This window comes from Balaenoptera acutorostrata, chromosome 13 (assembly GCF_949987535.1).
Source record: "Balaenoptera acutorostrata chromosome 13, mBalAcu1.1, whole genome shotgun sequence".
NCBI lineage: Eukaryota > Metazoa > Chordata > Mammalia > Artiodactyla > Balaenopteridae > Balaenoptera > Balaenoptera acutorostrata.
Window position 1 is genome coordinate 83,546,061 of NC_080076.1, and position 22,378 is coordinate 83,568,438.

At 44.6% G+C, this 22,378-nt stretch overlaps 1 protein-coding gene across 1 annotated transcript in view; it reads right to left on the reverse strand.

Moving 5' to 3' along the window:
• Positions 1-22,378, reverse strand: part of CIT (citron rho-interacting serine/threonine kinase) — a 167,101-nt gene that overhangs the window by 70,529 nt on the left and 74,194 nt on the right. Inside the window, 6 exon segments of the mRNA XM_057526212.1 lie at positions 1,019-1,072; positions 1,609-1,659; positions 1,933-2,103; positions 6,813-6,932; positions 8,154-8,297; positions 9,201-9,306. Of these exon segments, the coding sequence (XP_057382195.1) occupies positions 1,019-1,072; positions 1,609-1,659; positions 1,933-2,103; positions 6,813-6,932; positions 8,154-8,297; positions 9,201-9,306 (646 nt within the window).

Sequence of the window (22,378 nt, forward strand, 5' to 3'; positions counted from 1 at the left end):
AAAGAATATGGAAAAGAATGCATATATATGTATAAAGAATATGGAAAAGAATGTATATATATGTATAACTGAGTCACTTTGCTGTACAGCAGAAAGTAACACGACACTGTAAGTCAACTACAGTTCAATAAAGTAAATAGAATGAAAAGGAAGGAAGGGAGGGGAAGGGAGAGAGAGAGAGAGAGAGAGAGGAAGGAGGGAAGGAAGGAAGGAAGGAAGGAGAAAGGTGGTTACCAAGGGTGGGGGTAGGGAGATTAGCATTTAGCAGGTAGAGAGTTTAAGTTCTGTGAGATGACAAAGTTCTCAAGATCTATCTCACAATGTGAATATATCTGACACTAAGGAACTGGACACTCAAAACAATTAAGACAGTAAATGTAATGTTATATGTTTTTAATAACACAATTTAATGTTATATGTTTTTAATAACACAAAAAGAAGGAACTCTTTTAAACACATTCACAAACGTTCTTGACATGAAAGGCCACATTCAACCTGGTCCTTTCTTTAGTGTTTCCCGTGTTCACCTAAAGGAAGGGCCATTTGCACACACTGTGCCCAATGCCGTAAACCAAACCCACACCCAATCCCCAACCACCTGAGGACTACTGGTCCCTCCAGGCTCCCAATGCACAGGAAGACTGCCGACAGTCTCTGATTGAAAGCTGTCTGGGTCGTGAACAACATAGGCTTCTCCAGTGCAAGATGGGGACCTGGTCCCCTGAAGGGAGACGAAACAGCCTCTTGGGTTCTGCTGTAGTACGATTAGAGCTTTGACTTGAGAATCTCACAGAGCTTGGTTTTTTTGTTTGTTTTTTAAACAAACACTGCTTGACATGTCTCAAAAGGAGAAAGTATATTCAGAACTCTTGTATTTTCAGGTAATAGCTCACTCCCCCTTCATTTTCCTCAGTGCTGGGTGACTAATTCTCTTTCTTTGATCTCTTGTGCTCCAGGACAAAGCAAGAAGTATTTGGAAATGGGGGGTAAGTTCCCCAAAACATCACCTCAGGCTTACCTTTTCCAGCTTCTCTTGGAGCTCCTGAATTTTGAGCTGCTGCTCAGCATTGATCTGTGATTAAAATCGCAGGAAATAAAGCAAAAAAGGCAAATTGGCATTAAGGTCTTGCTACATTTACTGCAGTCCTATTTTCTTGAGGTTTCTGTTGGGGTCTTTTTGTTTTGTTTTCCAATACCTACTGATGGAGAGGAAGAACAGTAGCCTATCAGAGAAACCTTTGAATGTCTCAGTGCAAACCTCCATGTGGACTATTTCTCTAGAACCAGCAACACACATACAGATGGCAAAAAAAGAGAATCAAAGTCGCCGGTACCCTAAAACAGTAAGAATTTTCCCATGTGTCTTACTGAGTGTCTGGGTTTGTGTGTTACTGTGAGCGGGCCTGACAACAAAAAATGAGGTGTCTTCTATCCCTTTTAGAAACATAGCTGAAGCTAAACATGGTCATCCAGAGACTGACCACCAAAATAAACCCAGAAGACAGTTCTCTATTCAGCGCAAGTGTATTCTTAACCAGTGACAGGCCACGGAGAGCAACATTTAAGAGGCTGTCTACCCAAAATCATGATACCAATAATGGAAAATACCTTCTCCAGTTTGGCATATTCTCCCACTTCAGGCTTCCCTTGATCTTTAGCCTGTAATTTAAAAGATACAACATATTGGAAAATCTCAAGAACCTAAAAGTCTTATAAGACAACACTACAGGCTTTCTTGGTCTCTGTGGCCAAAATAATGAGGATGATGATAAAAAAAAATTAAGTATCTTCTCTAACCAAGACCAGGAGGCTTTGCAGGGCACCCCATTATTTCCCAAACATACACTCATGAAGCTAGGATTCCCTTTATTATTGCTAAGATCATCCATGATTCTACCCCCAAAACACCCTCCCCGGCAGCGAGCTGGCTACCTTCATCAATTTATGCTGACATTCTGTTGCTTTCCGCTTGAACTCTTCGGCGGCCAGCCGAGACTCTCTGAGCTCCGATTCATAGAGATCACTCCGTCTTCTGGCCGAAACCAGGTCCTCTTCCAACTGATTCATCATTAACCTCATTTCTTCCACTTGAGCCTGGTACTCCTAAAGAGTAGGCAATGGAAGGAAGGTGAATTTTGGAACTCCTGAAAGGAAAGATGGGAGGTGAAGATGGAAAAACACAGAGCACAGAGGGAAGACACAGTGAAGAGAGATCGGAGAGGGAAGACACAGTGAAGAGAGATCGGAGAGAATGGACCTAGAGAAAAGGTGAGTAGAAAGATGGGGATAAGGGCAAGGTGTGTGGAGGACGAGGAGGGAGAAAAGAATATTAAATCTTTAAACTGTTTTCATCTAGATCATGAATCACTAGTAACACCATTTGGAACAAATGTGCCTATACACAATAAGATCCTTTGAGCAAATAATATCGTACAAGAAGTGCAGAACCTTAAGACCTTTGTAACACAGGAGAGCTGAAAGGGATGTACTTTAAACAACCAGGATAATCTGCTTATGCGTAGCTTTCCTCCAAGGGTAATCATTTATACAGATTTGTCCTTTAGAAGTTATGTGCGCCTAACACAATTAGATATGGTACTAGTTTTAAAATTAACCTTTCAGATGGCACAAGGGGGTAATTGGAAATCTCAGTGGAGAGAATCTTGGAAGGTGAAACTCATCATGTCAGTTTCTCACCATTAATTTTTCTGGGCCCCAAACTGCATGATGAACTTAATGTTGCTCTTGAGAGGCAAGTCACCCTGAAATTCGGAAGAGTCAGGAAACACTGGCTCTGATCAAAGTAACTTGTGAGAAAGACTCTGAAGAAAGAATTATCTTGTTCCCTCGAGCAAAAGCCGTTAAAGTAATCCCAACAGCCCAACCTTTTCCAAATTGAATTTCTAAAATCAAAACAGGACATCTGCATCGAGGTTTTCCAAAAGTGATTTACCAGAAGAAATGGGCAATGGTTTTGAAAACTTTGGGGCAAAGTATGAAAATATTCTCTGTTAGCAAAAGCAAAGCTTATACATATAAGGATTATAAATGAGCAGTTTATCCAATCCAAGGTGGCGGATATAAAATGAAAAGAATAAAAAATTAAGACTGTCTCTGACCGTCACAATGTACAGTGATCATCTCTAAGATCCGTTCCCCCAAGAAATAACTGAAGAGGGATCAACTGAGCAAGGTTATGCTTTTAACCAATAAAATGCCTTTTTTCTTTCTTTCTTTTTTTAGTAACAGAATATAAAGTAAACCTTTCATCCTTTGTGACAGGCAATCCCCCCAGTGCACACTAAAGGGGAGGTGATGTCCTTATGAAAATGGATAGTTTTCACATAAGCACATAAGCACATAAGCACATGTATTTCACATAATACATCTCTCTGTATTATTGGTACAGCAGAAAGCAGAAAAAATGAGCACAGAATGGAGCATGGTCTCATTTCACTCCTTCCCACCCAAAAGCATACAGTCGTCCCTCGGTATCCACAGGGGAGTGGTTCCAGAACCAAATCCGATCCACAGTTGGTTGAAATCGCAGATATGGAACCCATGGATACGGAGGGCCGACTGTATTGTTATTGAAGGTCAATCCTACAAGTCATGGGGTGCCAGGTTTTCTGGACGATGCCCACTAAGTGGGTGGTGCTGGGTTATATAAGCAAAGGTCTTTATAACCTACTGAACAATTATCTCAACTCACAGAATGGAACATGAGCCGATGATGTGAAATAGTACACCCTCTACTTGGGGTTTTTCTAGACCCCTCGGCCAGGGCTGGGTCGTGACTTATTATGACTTTCATAGCTCTGGGTATTATGCCTTCCTGGATCCCTTCCTCTATTTAAAAAAACAAACAAACATATATATATATATATATATATAAAATTCTATTTTACAATAGCATTCATATAAAGACAAAAACATTACCTATGAAAACCGTTTCTTCTACCTAAAACTCATTTTTTTCCTTCTGATTTTAAAGTTTTAAAAAATCCAAAGTACCCACAGGCACAAATACCAAGCTGTGGAGGAAGCAAAGAGGTAGGAGGCACTCTTGGCCATCTTTTATCCTTGAGCTCCCTTGTCTGACTTAAACTTATGTCTGCAAGAAGGGAACGTAATTTCTGTGTTTTGCCAAGAGTGAGGACAGAGCGCTGTCCCCCCCCAACATCTCTCTTTCCTGCGCTGTCAGCGCCCAGGGGGAGGAAGGCAAGAATCAGGCAACATCTCTGTCAGCAATCTGAGCTCTGGGGGCACCCAGCCTGCTACAAGCATCAAACAAAATTCCACCTCATTTATTGAGCCACTGTTACTCTGCTGGATACTTCAAGGAAATCCTATACATCCAACAGCTGACCAAATCCCTGCTTCAGAAAAACTCTGAGAGAAGATAATCAGGTCAGTTCCCAAGGACAGCTGAGAGGCAGCTGTATGTATCTCAGCATGGGCTGAACTGTGGGTCAGAGTTGAACAGGATCGGAACAGGGAACCGTGGACAACTTTTGGGTCCTGCTTCGAGTCATTCTTTGGAATGGAGCTTCAGAATTTTGTGGGAAGGAAGACATGGTCCTATTCAATCAGAAATCCTGAAACCCAAACGCCTCTGTGTTACCTGAACTTCTGTCTCCCTTCCCGGGGTGGGGGGTGGAGGGGGGCGGGGGCGGGGTGGGACGGAATCAGCAATTGCTACTGATGGAGCATGAACCTAACCATCATGCGAGACGCTTAGGTGTTTTTATTTATTTATTTAATTTTTGGCCACTCCACGTGGGATCTTAGTTCCCCGACCAGGAATCGAACCCGTGCCCCCTGCCGTGGGAACGCAGAGTCCTAACCACTGAACCGCCAGGGATTTCCCTAGGTGTTTTTATTTTAAACCAAATTCAAGTGCTCCATTGGGGGTAGCTAAGCAGAAGCAACATATTTAAATTAAACAAACAGCGGTACAGAAATTGGCTTTGAGAGGAAGAGCGCGGAATAAATGGCAAACCTGGGAGGAATTGACAGGCTGCAAACCAAATACTAGGAGTTTGCTAAAAGTATTAAATGCTTTTTCCTGGATTGCAAACATCCTGCTCTCACCAAACTTACCGAGAGTCATTTTAATAAATCCTTCTTCCGATGAGAAATAAAATCTGAAACGAAGAAGTTTTCTCCCCCTCAAAATGGAACGCTTAGCAGTCATTAAATCTAAAATTCCACATGGATGCCAACTGTGGTATGAATCACAAAGGACATTTCTTTGAACTCAACCACCAGCATATACCTTTTCAAAGTGTCCTGATAATTCTGTTTCTATGGAATTTCACAGACACCAGCTGCTCCCTCTGGTGGCCAAGCACAGCTTTCATTTCCCCAGGATGTCACCAAAAGCAAATTTCCAACCACACTGAACTAATGGGAGAAAAAGAATCCTACCTCTTGAAACTTTTAGGATGAAAAACTGTGTTGATAAAAGGGGCAACGAGTCAACTGTCAAAGCAGATTTTTTCAAACTGTAGGTGTGACCTTCAAAATCTCTAAGTTAGTGTTGTTCAGAAAACTGACAACCAATTTGCACCCTTTCCTATGCATGTTTATTCAGAACACTTTTATCAAGCAAGAGGATATTAACCAATGATTTAAAAAGTTTTAAGGTGATAATGAGACGATGCCAACAAAACATCCAAAACAGGAATTCTTTCTGTAAAGAACAGCTAATGAATCAAATTATTTGCCGGAGTTTCTTGCATTAGCACCACCCAGATGGCCAAGTGCGCGTTACCCGGAGACAAAAATGTTCATTTCCATCACTGTTTCCGCTAGATTTTCTGAAGTGAATGAGAGTTGCCTGGCAGCTGATAATTCAGCTCTCCGATTGCTCACTGCATTCTCTTCATTAAAGTTTCTATTTACGGTTTCTTCAAAGGACAAAAAAAAATCCATGCTAAAAAGGAAACAGTGAAGTGAAATAAAAATGAACCATCTAGAAAGAAAATCCTTTTAGAAATAGAGGGGGTAAAAAAAGAGAGTAGGCTTTTTAAAGGTCTGGATTCTCTTTTCTGAACACGCAGGGGAGGGCTTTCTGTAGTCAGATTTGCCGTGTCAATTCTGACTCGGCTTTAACTGCTCAAACTCTTCTCCTAGGATAAGTCTTTAGATAAGTAAGACTGTGAAGTACCCTGGTTTGTCTCAAAAACTTAAAGTGCATCTGAAAAGCTATGAAAACATTAATTTTTTTTTTTTTTTAATGGTCTAAAGCAGAGGTTGGCAAACTCTTTCGGTAAAAAGCTAGATAGGAAGCAATTTCAGTTTTGCAGGCCGTGTGTTCTCTGTCACAACTACTCACCTCTGCCATTGTAGCATGATTAGCAGCCATGGGCAGTACCTGAATGAATGGGTGCGCTGTGTTCCAATAAAACTTTATTTATAAACACTGAAATTTGAATTCCATATGAAATATTCTTCTTCTTTTGAATTTTTCCCCCGTTTAAAAATGCAAAAACCATTCTTAGCTTGTGGTCATGAAAAACAGGTGGTTGGCCAGATTCTCGCCCACAGGCTGCAGTTTGCCCACCCCTGCTCTAAACCTACACCTTCGATTGAAAAGAGTAGCCATCATGGGGCCCAGACCTCACAAGGAGCTAGACAGAACAAGGACTCTGCCATTTATATAAATCATGGGGAATCTAAAAGTTCCAAACGACCTACATAACTCTCTCTCCTCACCGCCCCCCCTTCCCTCTCTCTGTCCCTCAAACACGCCTCTCCTGAAATGAGAGGTCCGGGTTGGTGCCCTGCTCCCGGGCAGGGAGCCATACCTGCTCTTTGATTTCTTGGAGCTTCCGGCTCTGCTCTCTGATATCGTGGAGAAGCTGCAGTGCTTTGTCGTCCTCCTGGGACACCTCCATCCGTGCTTGCTCCAAACTTCGCTTTAAGCTCTGCGGAAAGCAAAATTTTAATAGGGTTGTCCTGTGGATCCTGCTCTGTTTGAAAAGATTCATTAAGGGAGCTGCAGGCTGCTTCGCAGACACCGAGATGGTTTCAGGTGACGGACCAAAGTCGACAACTTCCGGTGAGTTGCTGATTCCAGGTTTCATCCTGTAAAACCCCTTGGTTCAAGAAATATCATCTCAAACCTTGTGATCTTATGGATCCAGCCTGAAACTGCATCCACCTGTTTCCTACCTGCCCTAGCAGATACTTACTTGTATGTTCAGGACCAAAAACTAATAAGATCCCTTAGCCATGAAACCATCATTGGGGTGGCTACAAAGTCTTTTCTGGAATAGCAGTTATTCGAGGACTGTCAAGTATATATCCCTCTTTCAAAGTAGCAATGACTTCATGCTCTGCCCAGGTGCCATTTAAGACTCCAAGCAAACTATTTCCACCTCCTGGCTTACGTTTCCTGGACACCTTTCATCCAAAAGGTTCCCTCAATGCTTCAGTGACACTGAAATATAGATCTGAAATACAAAGCTGAATAACTTCACCCACCACTGAAAGGAGGCCAAATCTGGAATGGAAACATAGCAGTTATTCTTAATCAGCCACGTTCTATAGATTTCCTCTCCCTTGTGAAAAAAACACTTGAAAAATGTGTGATTCAACTTGTTAAGACTGTACATTAAAAAACACCTGAATGAAAATTTTTAACGAGACAATGGAGAAGACAGTCCACTCTTGTGAAGGAAAGAAAAAAAAAAAGTCACATGGTAAAAAATGACAGAGGGTCTGGGTTTTAAAGGCTGAGTTTTCTTGTTGCTACGCTGGTTCTAGGCAATGGAATATTGATTTGGGACAGATTCAAAATACATTTTCTTGCACTTATTTGGGAGCTTGGTTCCCGAGGCTGATTGTGCTGGACACGAGGTGGAGCAGAGAGGTTGGGATGGGAGACGCTGAGACCCTCTGCAACGCCGTCTATGCCCGTCTCCAGGCTCCTACCTGGACTTTCTGAGCCTGATCTCATGCCTCTGGGCCCTCACGCCTGGCTCCCGCTACTCTGCACATCACAGGTCTTGCTCGTGCGTCCTCCCTCTCTCTCCTCTCTGCCCCTGGCTGTGATGTGCCTCATGATGCTGTCATGAAACAGGATGAGACACACACGACGGGAAGCGCCCGCTCCGAGGGAAGGGGGCTTTGGGGGGAAGGCTCACACTGCACTCTGTGATGTAGGTAGCAAGGTCCTGCTCCAGGAGGGATCTCTGAGTCTCAGAGGCCTTCAGCTCCACCTCCTTCTGACTAAGCACAGCCTCCACCTCTGACACTCTCCGATGTAACCGGGTCATTTCCTGCTCCATCTGAAATAAACACAGTGACACGTTAAAAAGGCCCGGCGGGCGGGGGGCTTCGTCAGGAGCAATTGCATCTCAAGCCGCCTCCAAGACCACCTGGTGGTCCCGGCTGACGCTAACTCGCCAAAAGGTTGGGATGGAAATACCATGGTTTCTTCGCCTGGGAGCGCACAGGTCTTCGTAAGGACAGTCACCAATGCTAAGTCACTCCTCTCATGCAAGGCTGGGTTCACACTCGGTCACTTCTCTAACCCAGTGAGCGAGGAAGCCACAATCACCATTTTTTTCACCTGTTTGCTTTTTTTGGGTTTGGTTTGGTTTTTTTTTTGCAGACGTCAGTTTAATTTTATCCCAAATCCATCTTGATCCCCCCCATCTCCTTGCAAAGATCTAGAGGACAAATCCAGGACAGGGCAAGGAGATACGGATTCGTCTGCACTCTTAGGAGTCCCAGGCAAGAAGTGACTCTTATGAGCTTCCAGAGAGCTGCCCCTGGGCAGAAACAGTGAGCGTTAAGAGACGTTGAGCAAAATCAACACAGTGGCCGCAGTTACATAAGCAGGAGTTTTTAAAGACTAGGAAGAGAGACTTCGCATCACTCAAAGCAGATGGGATGCATCTCGACCACAGGTGAGGACCCACGCCACCTGCCAGAAGACGCAGACATCTAGCTGGGTCATGCTGAGGAACTGGCCGCTTTATATCCAGGGCCTCCTCTGGTTAAGATTTAAAGGATTTACGGCAGCGTCAAGGCCCGAATTCATCTCCCTCTGAGCTGCCGGAGGCGCGACTTCAGCGCGGGAAGGATCAGGTGGCTGGGTGCCAGCGGCGGCCCCGGGCGGATCCCTTGGCATATATTGACGGGAGGCTCCTGCAGCAAGGAGGGAGGCCGGCTGCGGAAATAAATACCTTGTGACACTTGTCCTGGGAGTCTTGCAGCTCTTTGCTTTTGATGAGAAGTTTCTTTTCCATGGAGCTAGTCTTGGCAGGGGAGTCCAGACTTGACACAACAGACCTGGATGGAAGAAAACCAATGTCAAGGAGGCGGGTGGGTGGGCCTGAAAAGCTGCATTCAGAAACTGTGGCAGAGTTTGGGATTAGCAGATGCAAACTATTACGTACAGAATGGATAAACAACAAGGTCCTGCTGTATAGAGCAGGGGAATGTATTCAATACCCTGTGATAAACCGTAATGGAAAAGAATATGTAAAGGAATGTATATATATATGGGTAACTGAGTCACTTTGCCATACAGCAGAAATTAACACAACATTGTAAATCAACTATACTTCAATAAAATAAATTAAAAAAAAAAAAAAAAGAAAAACTGTGGCAGAGACCACAAGACCTGCCAGCATCCTTGGCCATCAACAGAGCTGGCTCAAGCAGCTTCTAATAACATCAAGGCCATGAGGCAGAGAGGTGGACAGGACCAAGAACTCTGGAAGCAGGAGAGCCTGAGTGTAAATTTAGTCACCGTTGACCTGAGGCAATGATTCAGCCTCCCTGAGCCCCTGTTTCCATTTCTAGGAGGTAGAACGATAATAAAAGGACCTACCACAACAGGAGAGCGTGGGCATTAAGCACACGGCATTTGTGCTGATACGGCTTTATTCACTTCCTCACTCAGCGGATGTGTACTGTGCACCTACCCTGCCCCAGGCACTGGAAGAGCAGTGGTCAAGACAGACACGGTCCCTGCCCTCCTGGAGCTGACATTCTCAGAGGGCACGCAGAATGCAGCAGGCAGACACACAAACTAAAAGGTTACAGATGATGCCAAAGAAGGAAATGGGGTGACGTGCTATGGCAGAGGAAATGGATCAGGGGCCTGTTTCTCTGTGCGGTGACATCTGAGCTGACACCTGAAGGACGAGAAGGCGCTGACCCTCCAAAGCTCTGGAAGGAAACAAGCTCCAGGGAGGCGGTGGATAACGCCAAGGTCTTGACGCAGGACTGAGTTAACACATCAAGTGCCCAATGGTATCAGTTAACTATACTGACCAAATTGTTGTTTATTCCATCCCCAAGCTAGTCAGTTTGGTTCTGTTTCATTTTACAGAAACAGCTAACACTAATTATGTTGGCTGAATAATGTCCCTCCACCAAGATGTCCACATCCTAATCTCTGGAACCTGTGGATCTGTCACCCCATGTGGCAAAGGGGACTTCACAGATGTGATTACGTTAAGGATTTTGAGATGGCGAGGCTATCCTGGATTACATGGGGTGAGGGGGGGGTGGGTCCAACGTAACCACAAGGGTCCTCTTAAGATGGAAGCAGAGGACGAGAGGAGAGGTGACGACAGAAGTAGGGTCACAGTCAGAGGGAGGCTGGAAGATGCTACACCGTTGGCTGTGGAAACAGGGGAACGGGCCAAAGCCAAGGAAACTGGGCAGCCTCTAGAAGCTGAAAAAGGCAAGGAAACTGATTCTTTCCTAGAGGCTCCAGAGGGTGCAGCCTTGTAGACCTTGCTTCCAGCCCAGTAAAATCCATCTTGGACTTCTGACCTCCAGAAATATAAAATAATAAATCTGTGTTGTTATAAGCCACTAAATTTGTGGTCACTTGTTACAGCAGCCAGAGGAAACTCATACACTTACTGAGCACCGATTCTATATGCACGGTTCTGTCCTAAAGCGAGGCATGTTTTAACTCTGTAGTCCCCACAACGACTCTATGAGACATTATTCTCATTTTATAGATGAGGAAACTGAGGCCCAGAGAGCTTAAGCAACCTGCCAGTTAATAAATGGTTTCTGTTGGTCCCAATAGAGAGCTGGGGTAGAGAGACTGACGATGCACCTGATATAACACTCAGGATAGTATCACAAAAATAATGTAGCGTGACCTCCTGAGAATGGGCTAGAAGGATGCTCTCTCCACAAGGACGTACTTACCCACACACATACACATAACTCACACACCCTGCCTCATTCCTAAAAGCAGCTAACCATGGGTGGAGGGACTTCCCTGGTGGTCCAGTGGGTAAGACTCCACGCTCCCAATGCAGGGGGCCCAGGTTTGATCCCTGGTCGGGGAACTAGATCCCGCACGCATGCTACAACCAAGAACTCCGCATGCCGCAACTAAAGATCCTGCATGCCGCAACGAAGATCCCGTGGGCCACAACTAAGACCCAGCACAGCCAAAATAAATAAATAAATAATGTTGTTTGTTTGTTTTAATCTGTTTTAAAAAAAAAAAAAATTATGGGTGGAGATAACAGTTCTCATCCAGGGCAACTTCCCTCAGTGGTTGGCACCCTGGGCATGAACACTGGGACTGGTGAAGGGCAGAGCTACAGAAATAGCCAACAAAGGTTCTTCTGCACGGAGGGCATGTGGCAGAGCCCACCGCTGCCCCACTGTCCGATTTTTGTTACCTTAGTAACGGGGTTGCAGGAGCTGGTTGTCAGAGAGCACTGGCACCCTACCAGCCGGTGAAAGTTCTGCTTTCCACTGCCCCAGACTACTTCCCTGCCTAAAAGAGGTCAGTTCCCTGCAGCAGCTCAGGGCTCTCTCCCCACAGCTCCCAGCCCAGTGACAAGGGGTGGCGTGATGGTGCTGGCTCGCTGTACCCCAGTGACAGCTCCCAACACACATACTGTAGGGCAGCCAAGTGAGTCAACACCCAGAGTCATGCAGCTCTGTTCAAAATCTGACCTTGCCACTCACTCACTCTGTGAGCTCTGTGAGCCTCGATTTCCTCATCTGTAAAATGGGGATAATTCTCAACCTACTTCCAAGAGTGCTTATGAGGATTAAGTGAGGTAACCCACGGGAAGTCCTTATCACAGTGCCTGGCACATCATGAGGGTTCAATAAATGTCAACCGCCACTACTATCATTGTGGTTTCTACCATCATCACCCTTGCAACGGTGTGAGCAGCACATGCCTCGCAGGCCTAAAACCCTTGCTTGAAACAGTGAAACGTGGGACTTCCCTGGTGATCCAGTGGTTAAGAATCTGCCTTCCAGTGCAGGGGACACAGGTTCGATCCCTGGTCGGGGAACTAAGATCCCACATGCCACGGGGCGACTAAGCCCACGCGCCGCAACTAAGACCCAACACAGCCAAGTAAATAAATAAATATTTTTAAAAAAAGAAAGAAAGAAAGAAATAGTGAAACTCAGGGGGCTGAATTTGCTCCATGCTATTATTCACATTAGAACAAATGTTGATTATTCACAGAAATGGGCACCAGGGACTGAAATCCAGAAATAAATCTTTTTTTAAAATCTCACTTTGGGATAAAAATTTTAACCAAGTTCTGCTCCTCTCACTGGCCTATTTTCTACCTAAATCTAGTCAAAACACATACAAACACATTTTTTTTTTTTTTAACCTGAGATGAAATGGGTTGCTTGGCACGGCCTTGAGTTGCCTTCGCTATTTCCTTTATTCCTGATGTTATTCTGGTGGGTGGGCTAGAGAAGACCCGACCACCCAAGGAGGGAGGGATGATCCACAGACCGGGTCCCTGGTCCTTCAGTCATCAGGAGTCACCCACACTGACACGAGTCAGGGATGACAAGAGGGGCCATGGCTCTCTGGGCCCGAGCACAAAACCAGCACCCTTGGAGAAGAACAATTACATGGGTGCATGATGATGGGATGGGAGGTGGCTCTCAAAACTTGATGACACGTGGAGGGCAGGCTCCAGAGGGGTGTAAAGTGCGCTCCTGTGGGTACAAAGCCCATTGCTTATTCACCCAAAAAAAGCCTTTCTAGGTCACCTGTTAACGGGGCCCAGAATCAGGGAGATGCGCAGCCCCCATCCACTGGCACCCGCAGGAGACGATGCACCAGCCCCTCCCCGTCACCGGAGTCCAACTCCCTCATTCTGCTATTTTGATGCTTGACAAATGTTCACTGTTTAGAAGTTCTAAGTATGGCAATTAAGTCTCTTCAGAATAAAGGTGCTAAAGAAATCTTTTTTTTTTTTAGAATAAATAAAAATTACATCTAAAAAAAAAAGCTGGGGGCCTCCCTGGTGGCGCAGTGGTTAAGAATCCGCCCGCCAATGCAGGGGTCACGGGTTCGAGCCCTGGTCCGGAATGATCCCACATGCTGCGGAGCAACTAAGCCCATACGCCACAACTACTGAGCCTGCGCTCTAGAGCCCGCGAGCCACAACTACTGAAGCCCACGCGCCTAGAGCCCGTGCTTCACAACAAGAGAAGCCACCGCAGTGAGAAGCATGTGCACCGGAACGAAGAGTAGTCCTCACTCGCCGCAACTAGAGAAGGCCCGCGTGCAGCAATGAAGACCCAACGCAGCCAAAAATAAATAAATAAATAAATAAATAAATTTATCTTTAAAAAGCTATGGTAAGTTTGCTGTGACTAAACCCAGGTTGTAGCAACAATCCTGTAAACAGTAATGGGATTGGAGGATGAGGCTGGGGGATGAGGACAGAAGGGGGAAAGGTCACTGCAGCTTTCTAGAACGACTCTGGTCTTCAGATCGGCTACACATTAGAATCACTTGAAGAGCTTTTTAAAAATTACCGATGTCAGCCAGTGAAAACACTCGTGTGACACTATAATGGTGGATACACATTATCATACCATTGTCCTAACTCACAGAATGTACACCACCAAGAGTGAACCCTAAATAGGGAGGAGGTTCAGTGATCGTAACAAAGGCACCCCTCTGGGGGGGCTGTTGATAACGCGGGAGGCTGTGCATGAGTGGGGGGCAGGGGGCATACGGGAAATCTCTGTACCTCTTGCTAGTATTGCTGTGAGCCTAAAACTGTTCTAAAAAAACTAAAGTTAAAAAAAAAAACTGATATCCAGGGCCCAACCAGACCAATTAAATCAGAGACAGAAAGGCTGGGAGTGGGGCCTGGGTAACACCATTTTTATTAAGCTCCCAGGTGATTCTAATGTACAAACAGGCTTGAGAACCATGGTGCTAATTAGAACAAAGTACATGTGATTTAAGGTCCAGGCATTTAAAACTCACAGTATGACCGCCCCCAGCATTTGGTTCCAGGTGGCACTTTGGTCAGGCCATTTAACTGGTGCCTTTTGGTCACTCTTTCAGTGGAAACACAATTTTGAAGTTAATCATGGTGAGCTATGAATTTCAAGAAAATGTACAAATTTCAGACACTGATTAAAGACTATTCCTACCCCCTCAATTTTAATAAGTCAACTAAAATATACCATTTCCATGAATTTCTATAAAAGAAATATACTAGAGACAGGTATGGCTCAACTTGACGTACTTGTATTCTATTTATTTTTCATGTAGACACTTAGGCCAATTCAATCACGAGTGTCAATGATAAGTAAGCTCTCAATATGTACTTCTTGAATGAATAGATTCCCCCCCAGTAGATATTATGAAATATTATCACAACTTACTTATTTTTTATAGGATTTGCATTATCCGTCCTTCTGACTTTGAAAGCAAGAGCAAATTATTGCTGACATCTGTACTATTCTAGAATTGACTGCGATGTAAATCATAGCTTGAGAGGTTTGATCCAAAGCTGGCCTCAGAGCCACCGGACTATTACCAAATACAGCCCTGTCCTCTTCAAGTAGCAACTCTGCCGGTCTAAAATCATCCTGAAAAGTACCATTTCAACAAGGGTGGTAATATTTAAAGAGCTGATGCTATTGTTTCTTTAAGAGAAGGAAAGTACAAAAAATCCTGTAACTGGTTGTAACTCTAAAGCTACTGGTGATGGGCACGGAATTGCTGTAAAAAAAACTATTTCTGTTGACCCTGAAATGGGACAGAGTCTACCTGCTAACTTAAGAAAGAGTTGCCAGGGCTTCCCTGGTGGCACAGTGGTTGAGAATCCGTCTGCCAATGCAGGGGACACAAGTTCTAGCCCTGATCTGGGAAGATCCTACATGCCGTGGAGCAACTAAACCCGTGCGCCACAACTACTGAGCCTGCGCTCTAGAGCCTGTGAGCCACAACTACTGAGCCCACATGCCACAACTACTGAAGCCCGCGCACCTAGAGCCCGTGCTCTGCAACAAGAGAAGCCACCGCAATGAGAAGCCTTGCACCACAACGAAGAGTAGCCCCTGCTTGCTACAACTAGAGAAAGCCCATGCACAGCAATAAAGACCTGACACAGCCAAAAATAAATAAATAAAATAAATTTAGAAAGAAAAAAAGAGTTGCCAGAATTCTCCTTTGTTCTCAGAATTCTCAAACTTCAACAGATACGGGCATACCTTGTTTTACTATGTTTTGCTTTATTAAACTTAACAGATATTGGGATTTTTACAAATGGAAGTTTGTGCAACTCTGTGTCAAGCAAGTCTATTGGCGCCATTTTTCCAACAGCATTTGCTCACTTCCTGTCTCTGTGTCACATTTTGGTAACTCTCACAATACTTCAAACTTTTTCATTATTATTATACAGTAAGTCCCCTACATACGAACAAGTTCCGTTCTGAGAGTGCATTCATAAGTCCAATTTGTTCGTAAGTCCAGCAAAGTTAGCCTAGCTACCCAACTAACACAATCGGCTGTATAGTACTGTACTGTAACAGGTTTATACTTTTCACACAAATAATACATAAAAAACAAACACAAAAAATAAAGAAAACATTTTTAATCTTACAGCACAGTGTCTTGAAAAGTACAGTAGTACCAGCTACATCACTGCTGCTTTTACACTTGCTTCTGGACATCGTGGGCTTGAAATAAAGATACTGTACTACTGTACTCTATACAGTACTGTAAAGTACACAAAAGCACAACCACTAGCAGAGGATGCACGTATGTGACAATGTACACCAGACAGGTGAACTAATTTATGTGGCTGGACGTTCGAACACACGTTCGCATCTTTGAAAGTTCGCGACTTGAAGGTTCGTAGGTAGGGGACTTACTGCACTTGTTATGGTGATCTGTGATCTTTGATGTTAGTATTGTAATTGTTTTGAGGCACCACAAACCGCACCCACATAAGACAGTGAACTTAATAAATGTTGTGGGTGTTCTGACTGCCTCCCCTTCCAGCCATTCCCCATCTCTCTCCCTCTCCTCGGGCCTCCCTATTCCCTGAGTCACAATACTGAAATTAGGCCAATTAATAACCCTACAATAGTCTCTAAGTTGTCAAGTGAAAGGAATTGTCACAGGTCACTCACTTTAAATCAAAAGCTAGAAATGATTAAGCTCAGTGAGGAAGGAACGTCAAAAGCCGAGATAGGCTGAAAGCTAGGCTTCTTCGGCCAGTTAGCCACGTTGTGAATGCAAAGGAAAAGTTCTTGAAGGAAATTAAAAGTGCTCCTCCAGTGAACACATGAATGATAAGAAGCAAAACAGCCTTATTGCTGACGTGAAGGAACTTTTAATGGTCTGGATAGATGATTACACCAGTCACAGCATTCCCTTAAGCCCAAGCCTAATCCAGAGCAAGATAGTGATTCCTCTGATGGATCTGGGCAAAGTGAATTGAAAATCTTCTGGAAAGGATTCACCATTCTAGATGCCATTAAGGACATTTGTGATTCATGGGAAGATGTCAAAATATCAACATGAACAGGAGGTTTGGAAGAAGTTGATTCCAACCCTTATGGATGACATTGAGGGTTTTAAGACTTCAGTGGAGGAAGGAACTGCAGATGTGATGGAAACAGCAAGAAAACTAGAGTTAGAAGTGGAGCCTGAAGAGGTAACTGAATTGCTGGAATCTCATGATAAAGCTTTAATAGATTAGGAGTTGATTCTTATGAATGAGCAAAGAAAGTGATTTCTTGAGGTGGAATCTACTCCTGGTGAAGGTGCTGTGAAGACTGCTGAAATGACAACACAGGATTTAGAATATTAAATAAACTTAGCTGATAAAGCAGCAGCAGGGTTTCAGAAGATTAACTCCAGTTTTGCAAGATGTTCTATTATGGGTAAAATGCTATCAAATAGCATTGCACACTACAGAGAAATTGTTTGTGAAAGGAAGAGTCAATCAGTGTAGCAGACATCATTGTGGTCTTATTTTAAGAAATTGCCACAGCCATCCCAGCCCTCAGCAAACATGACCCTGATCAGGCAACAGCCATCAGCATGGAGGCAAGACCCTGCACCAGCAAGAAGATTATGACTCACTGAAGTTTCAGGCGATGGTTCGCATTTTTTAGCAATCAAGTATTTTTTAATTAAGGAATGTACATTGTTTAGACATACTGCTATTGCACACTTAATAGACTATGGTATACCATAAACATAACTTTTACATGCACTGGGAAATCAAAAACAACTGTGTGACTTGCTGTATTGCAATATTTACCCTACTGTAGTGAATACTGCGATACTCCAAGGTACACCTGTATTTTTTGACCACCTTCTACGAGTGAGTGTAAGATAGATAGATAGAAATGATGTATATATCCCTTATACATCAGGGAGAATATAAAAGCCCTGCGATCCCATGAGAGGTACATGTGGACCAGTGGTTCTCAACTGGGGCAATTTTGCCTCCCATAGGACAGGTGGCAATGTCTGGAGACTTTTCTGATTTTCACAACTGGGGGTGGGAGTGCTATTAACATCTAGTGGGTAAAGGCTAGAGATGCTGCTCAACAATTCTACAACCCACAGGACAACCCCCCACAAAAAGAATTATCCAGCCCAACACGTCAATAGCGTCAAGTTGCAAAACTCTGCCGTGGAGGCTATGAAGTTAAGGAAGCCACAATTCCTGTCCTCAAAGAAGCAGCAATGTAGGAGAGAGAATTAATGCCACCACCTTTATTATCAAGAATAGCGCCCATTTATTGCGCACAACGTCAGGCACTGTGCTTGGTACTTTAGGGGTAACCTCACTGAATCCTCCAACAATCCTCTAAGGAGGGTATTATTATCCTGTGGCACTGAGGCTAAGGAGCAGCTTACCCTATGGCCTCTACATTCTCCTATCAACCACATTAGGACGACTGGGGTACAGGTGATGGGCAGGAGAGCTGGGTTTTGGTTCAAAGTTGGGCTCTGCAACCCATCAAGTCATGGGAATCCCAACTCTGCTACTTTTTGGCTGGACGGCCTCGGACAAACCCAAGAAAAGAAACCCAAGAAAACTGCCCCAGAGACTCGGAGGAGCGAAGTCAAAGAGGATGGGGAAATGGAGCATGCAAGGGAAGGTAACTTCTACCCATGACTAGCTGTGTGCAATGCTGGGAGGGCGATTCCAAGGCCGGGACAGCCTGGGTACCCAAGAACATCCATATGCCAGGTCAGTCCACAGCCACCCCCCAGAAACAGCTCAACTCATGCACGAGAGCAACTCTTCCTCCATCACTTGGTGGCTCAGGGGGGTAGTTAAATAGGACAGTACAGATTTCACAGGTCCAGGCTGGTTCATGCTCTGGGCTCGATGAGACGCAGTACAATGAGGATGCTAATAAAAGAATATGCAGCCTGCCCACACACTGCTTTCCTGCTCCTCCTGGCCGCATCTCTGATGCACAGCCCGTTGTCCCCATGGAGAGAAAAGGCACTTCGGAGCAGCGGGTGCATGCAGCCACCCACCCACACACAGCAGTGCTGTCTCTTCAAGCACAAAGCCAAGTTTGGGTTTTCCTTTTTTTTCCAGCTTCTATTTTCTAGAAAAATTTACTCTGAAATCAACATCTCTTCCTGATATACACATGTGCTTTATAATTATAGAGGTCCAAAGAGTATTAATAAAGGTAATGGTATATGACACAGAGGGAATGTGGGGCTTGGTCGTTACTGCTGCAGCAGAAAGAACGTTTTCTTAAAATGTGTTCGATGTGACCTAAAAATTGCTTTTACATGTAACCTCAACGTTTAAGGAAAAATGACAAAATGCAGTTTTTTCGATGTCTATAAATAACTCCCATAACTCAAAAAAAAATTTCCTTAATAAAGCTATCAATAGAATACGTCATATCAAAAGAGAATACAATCTGTATTTCCAACCTAAAAGAAGGTATATGTGCTCAGTTCTATCACTACGGTAATAACTAAGATCATGCTTAAGCATCAAGCCATCCATTTATTTCCTTAGGAAGAGGACCCCAAGCCTGCAAGACATGCCTCCACATCACAGATCACATCGATCACAAATCACAGATATTCTTGAGATAACCAAGAATGGATACTGGAGGCTAAAATGAGGGAATCGAAATTAGCTCAGCTGAGAGCTCTACCTTAATTGTGGCCAACGGCACTAAAAATACATGCAAGCGCAAGATGTAATATGGTGCAAAAAATAAAACACTCATCAGCATTCTGTTCCAAAAATATATTGGCTTTTAAGATTGAGCATTCTGAAATTTATGAACTAACTTTATAAGCCCATTTAAAAATACACACTGGTGTCCATCATGAACACTTGGAAATACAGTAGTCCCCCTTGATTCACAGTTTCACTTTCCATGGTTTCAGTTACCCATGGTCAACTGTGGTCCAAAAATATTACATGGAAAATTCTAGAAATAAACAATTTATAAGCTTTCAATTGAGCACCGATCTGAGCAGCATGATGAAATCTTGCGCTGCCCTGCTCTGTCCCACCTGGGACGTTATTCATCCCTTTATCCAGCCTACCCATGCTGTATACGCTACCAGCTAGCCAACACAGTTATCGGATTGACTGTCGAAACATCGCAGTGCCTGTGTTCAAGTAAACCTTATTATACTTAATAACAGCCCCAAAGCCCAAGAGTAGTGATGCGGCAATTCTGATATCCTCTTACTGTGTCTAATTTATAAATTAAACTTTATCATAGGTATGTATGTATGTATAGGGAAAAAAGTATATAGGGAGGGTTCGGCACTACACGCTGTTTCAAGCATCCATTGGGGGTCTTGGGACGTGTTCCCAGAAGGTAAGAGGGGACTACTACCCCAAAAATACCGCTCTTCTAAAAAGCTTCTGAATCTAGCTAGCTTCGGGGCACCTCCTTGCCAACCCACACACACACCACATACACACACACACACACACAGAGCAGTGGTCTCCAGCTGAATTAGAACATATGCTTTGGAATGACTCAAGAATCATTTATTAAAACTCACTCTATTAATAAAAGTATAGTTACATGATTTCTAATACAGTCCCCACCTCTAAGCCAGTGCCTAGCTTCGCAGGTTAATTTCACTGGTATACCACCACCTCTTGCCTGGATGGCTGCAGTAACTTAACCTGTCTCCCTGAAGCCAACTCTTGTCATCCTGCTGTCCACCACACCGTGATCAGAGGGCCCCTCTGTACCATGAGAACCAGACCCTCCATGTCCCTACTCAAAATCCTGCAAAGGCTTCCTGCTCATTGCAAATAGAGCAAAATCCAAAACCAAAGGCCCTGCCTACCTCTTCTCGGACCACTTCCCCTGTGCATCCGGAAGCTCTGGCTACTCCAACGTGCTTTCTGGACACCCACTGGACACCCATGGGCTAGTGCCGGCCTCAGGGACTAAAGTGCTGGTTCCCAGCCATTGCCCACCCAGGTTCAGATTTCTTCAGAGCACTTACCACCATCTGAAAAATGTCTTACCCATGAACTTACTTATCCTCTGTCTCCCTGCACAGAATGTTAGCTTCCCGAAGGCAGGGACCTTATCTATCTTGCTCAGTCATGCCACAAGGCTTACAACTACATGTTTGTTCAATGAACGAATGAATGAATGTGCCAAGCACTTCTGTGCCCCAGGCAGTCTCAGTTTAACGGTCACAGTGGGACAAAGAGATCCAAAATAAGAAGAGAGTTGAATCAATGCTGACTTGAGAAAGCGCTCTGGCCCTCACACGGGAAATGCTCAGTATTGGTTCTGGATGGCACTGTCACGATGACACATATGCTGTCCCATCCAGGGGACGCTCAAGCACTGGAGGGTGGGTGGGAGTGCGTGACCTCCAGGCTGGCCACAGCGCACGTCCACCTCCCCCAGCACCGAGTTCCAGACCCCACTGGAACTAGGTCCTACCAGGAGCCTGCAGTGTGTTTTACAGAAGGTATAGCCAACCAACATATCACAGACTCCATTCTGCGTAAAAAATTGGATAGAGACATTAGGAAATCTGTCAGGCACCCCCATGGAGCCTGATTCTCTCAATGGGCAGGAACCAGCAAGATGTCTTTATAAAGAGGAGCGGGGAAGAAAAGAGACTCAAAAGCACCCCTGGGCCCATCTTCACCCCTAAATAACAACAAATATGAAATGAACACTCACTCTGCTCCCGGCACTAACACTACATGCTCTGCGTGACCCCACAATAAACCCAGCAGATTGGCACGAATAACCTCCACTTTATACGTAAGGGAAGTGATGCTGAGAGGTCAAATGCCTTGTTCGCATAGCTAGTGAGGCAGGGAGGCTTGACTTGAACCTACATCTACCTGGTCCCAAAGCCTAGACTTGCAACGAGTGTGCAGCATTCCATCCCCCAAAACAAAGAATGCTTGTATCAGCTCTAAAGTTAAAAGCTGGAAAAGTTGGCCATCCTCTGCCACACGCATGGTGAGTGAACTTAAGAAGTAACCCAAGCGTGCTTCCCTGGTGGCGCAGTGGTTAAGAATCTGCCTGCCAATGCAGGGGACACGGGTTTGAGCCCTGGTCCAGGAAGATCCCACATGCCATGGAGCAGCTAAGCCCGTGCGCCACAACTACTGAGCCTGCAATCTAGAGCCCGCAAGCCACAACTACTGAGCCCACGTGCCACAACTACTGAAGCCTGCACTCCTAGAGCCCGTGCTCCACAACAAGAGAAGCCACCGCCTGCGCACTGCAATGAAGAGTAGCCCCCGCTAGCCGCAACTAGAGAAAGCCCGCGTGCAGCAAAGAAGACCCAACGCAGCCAATAAATAAATAAATGTTCCTTAAAAAAAAAAAAAAGAAGTAACCCAAGGTTCTTGATCAGTTTCCTTATCTGTAAAACAACAGGTTACCGCTGGGATTAAATGAGAATGTTCATCAAGCCCTTAGAATAGTGTCTGGTACAGTGAGTTCTCAGTAAAGTCATCTCTTTCGCCTTTATTATTAGGCTAGTCCATCGATCCTGCACAGTCTAGCAGAGTCAGGATTGTTAGAGGCAGGGCAGTGTAGTGGTCCAGGCTATGGGTCTAAGTCTCAGATCTGT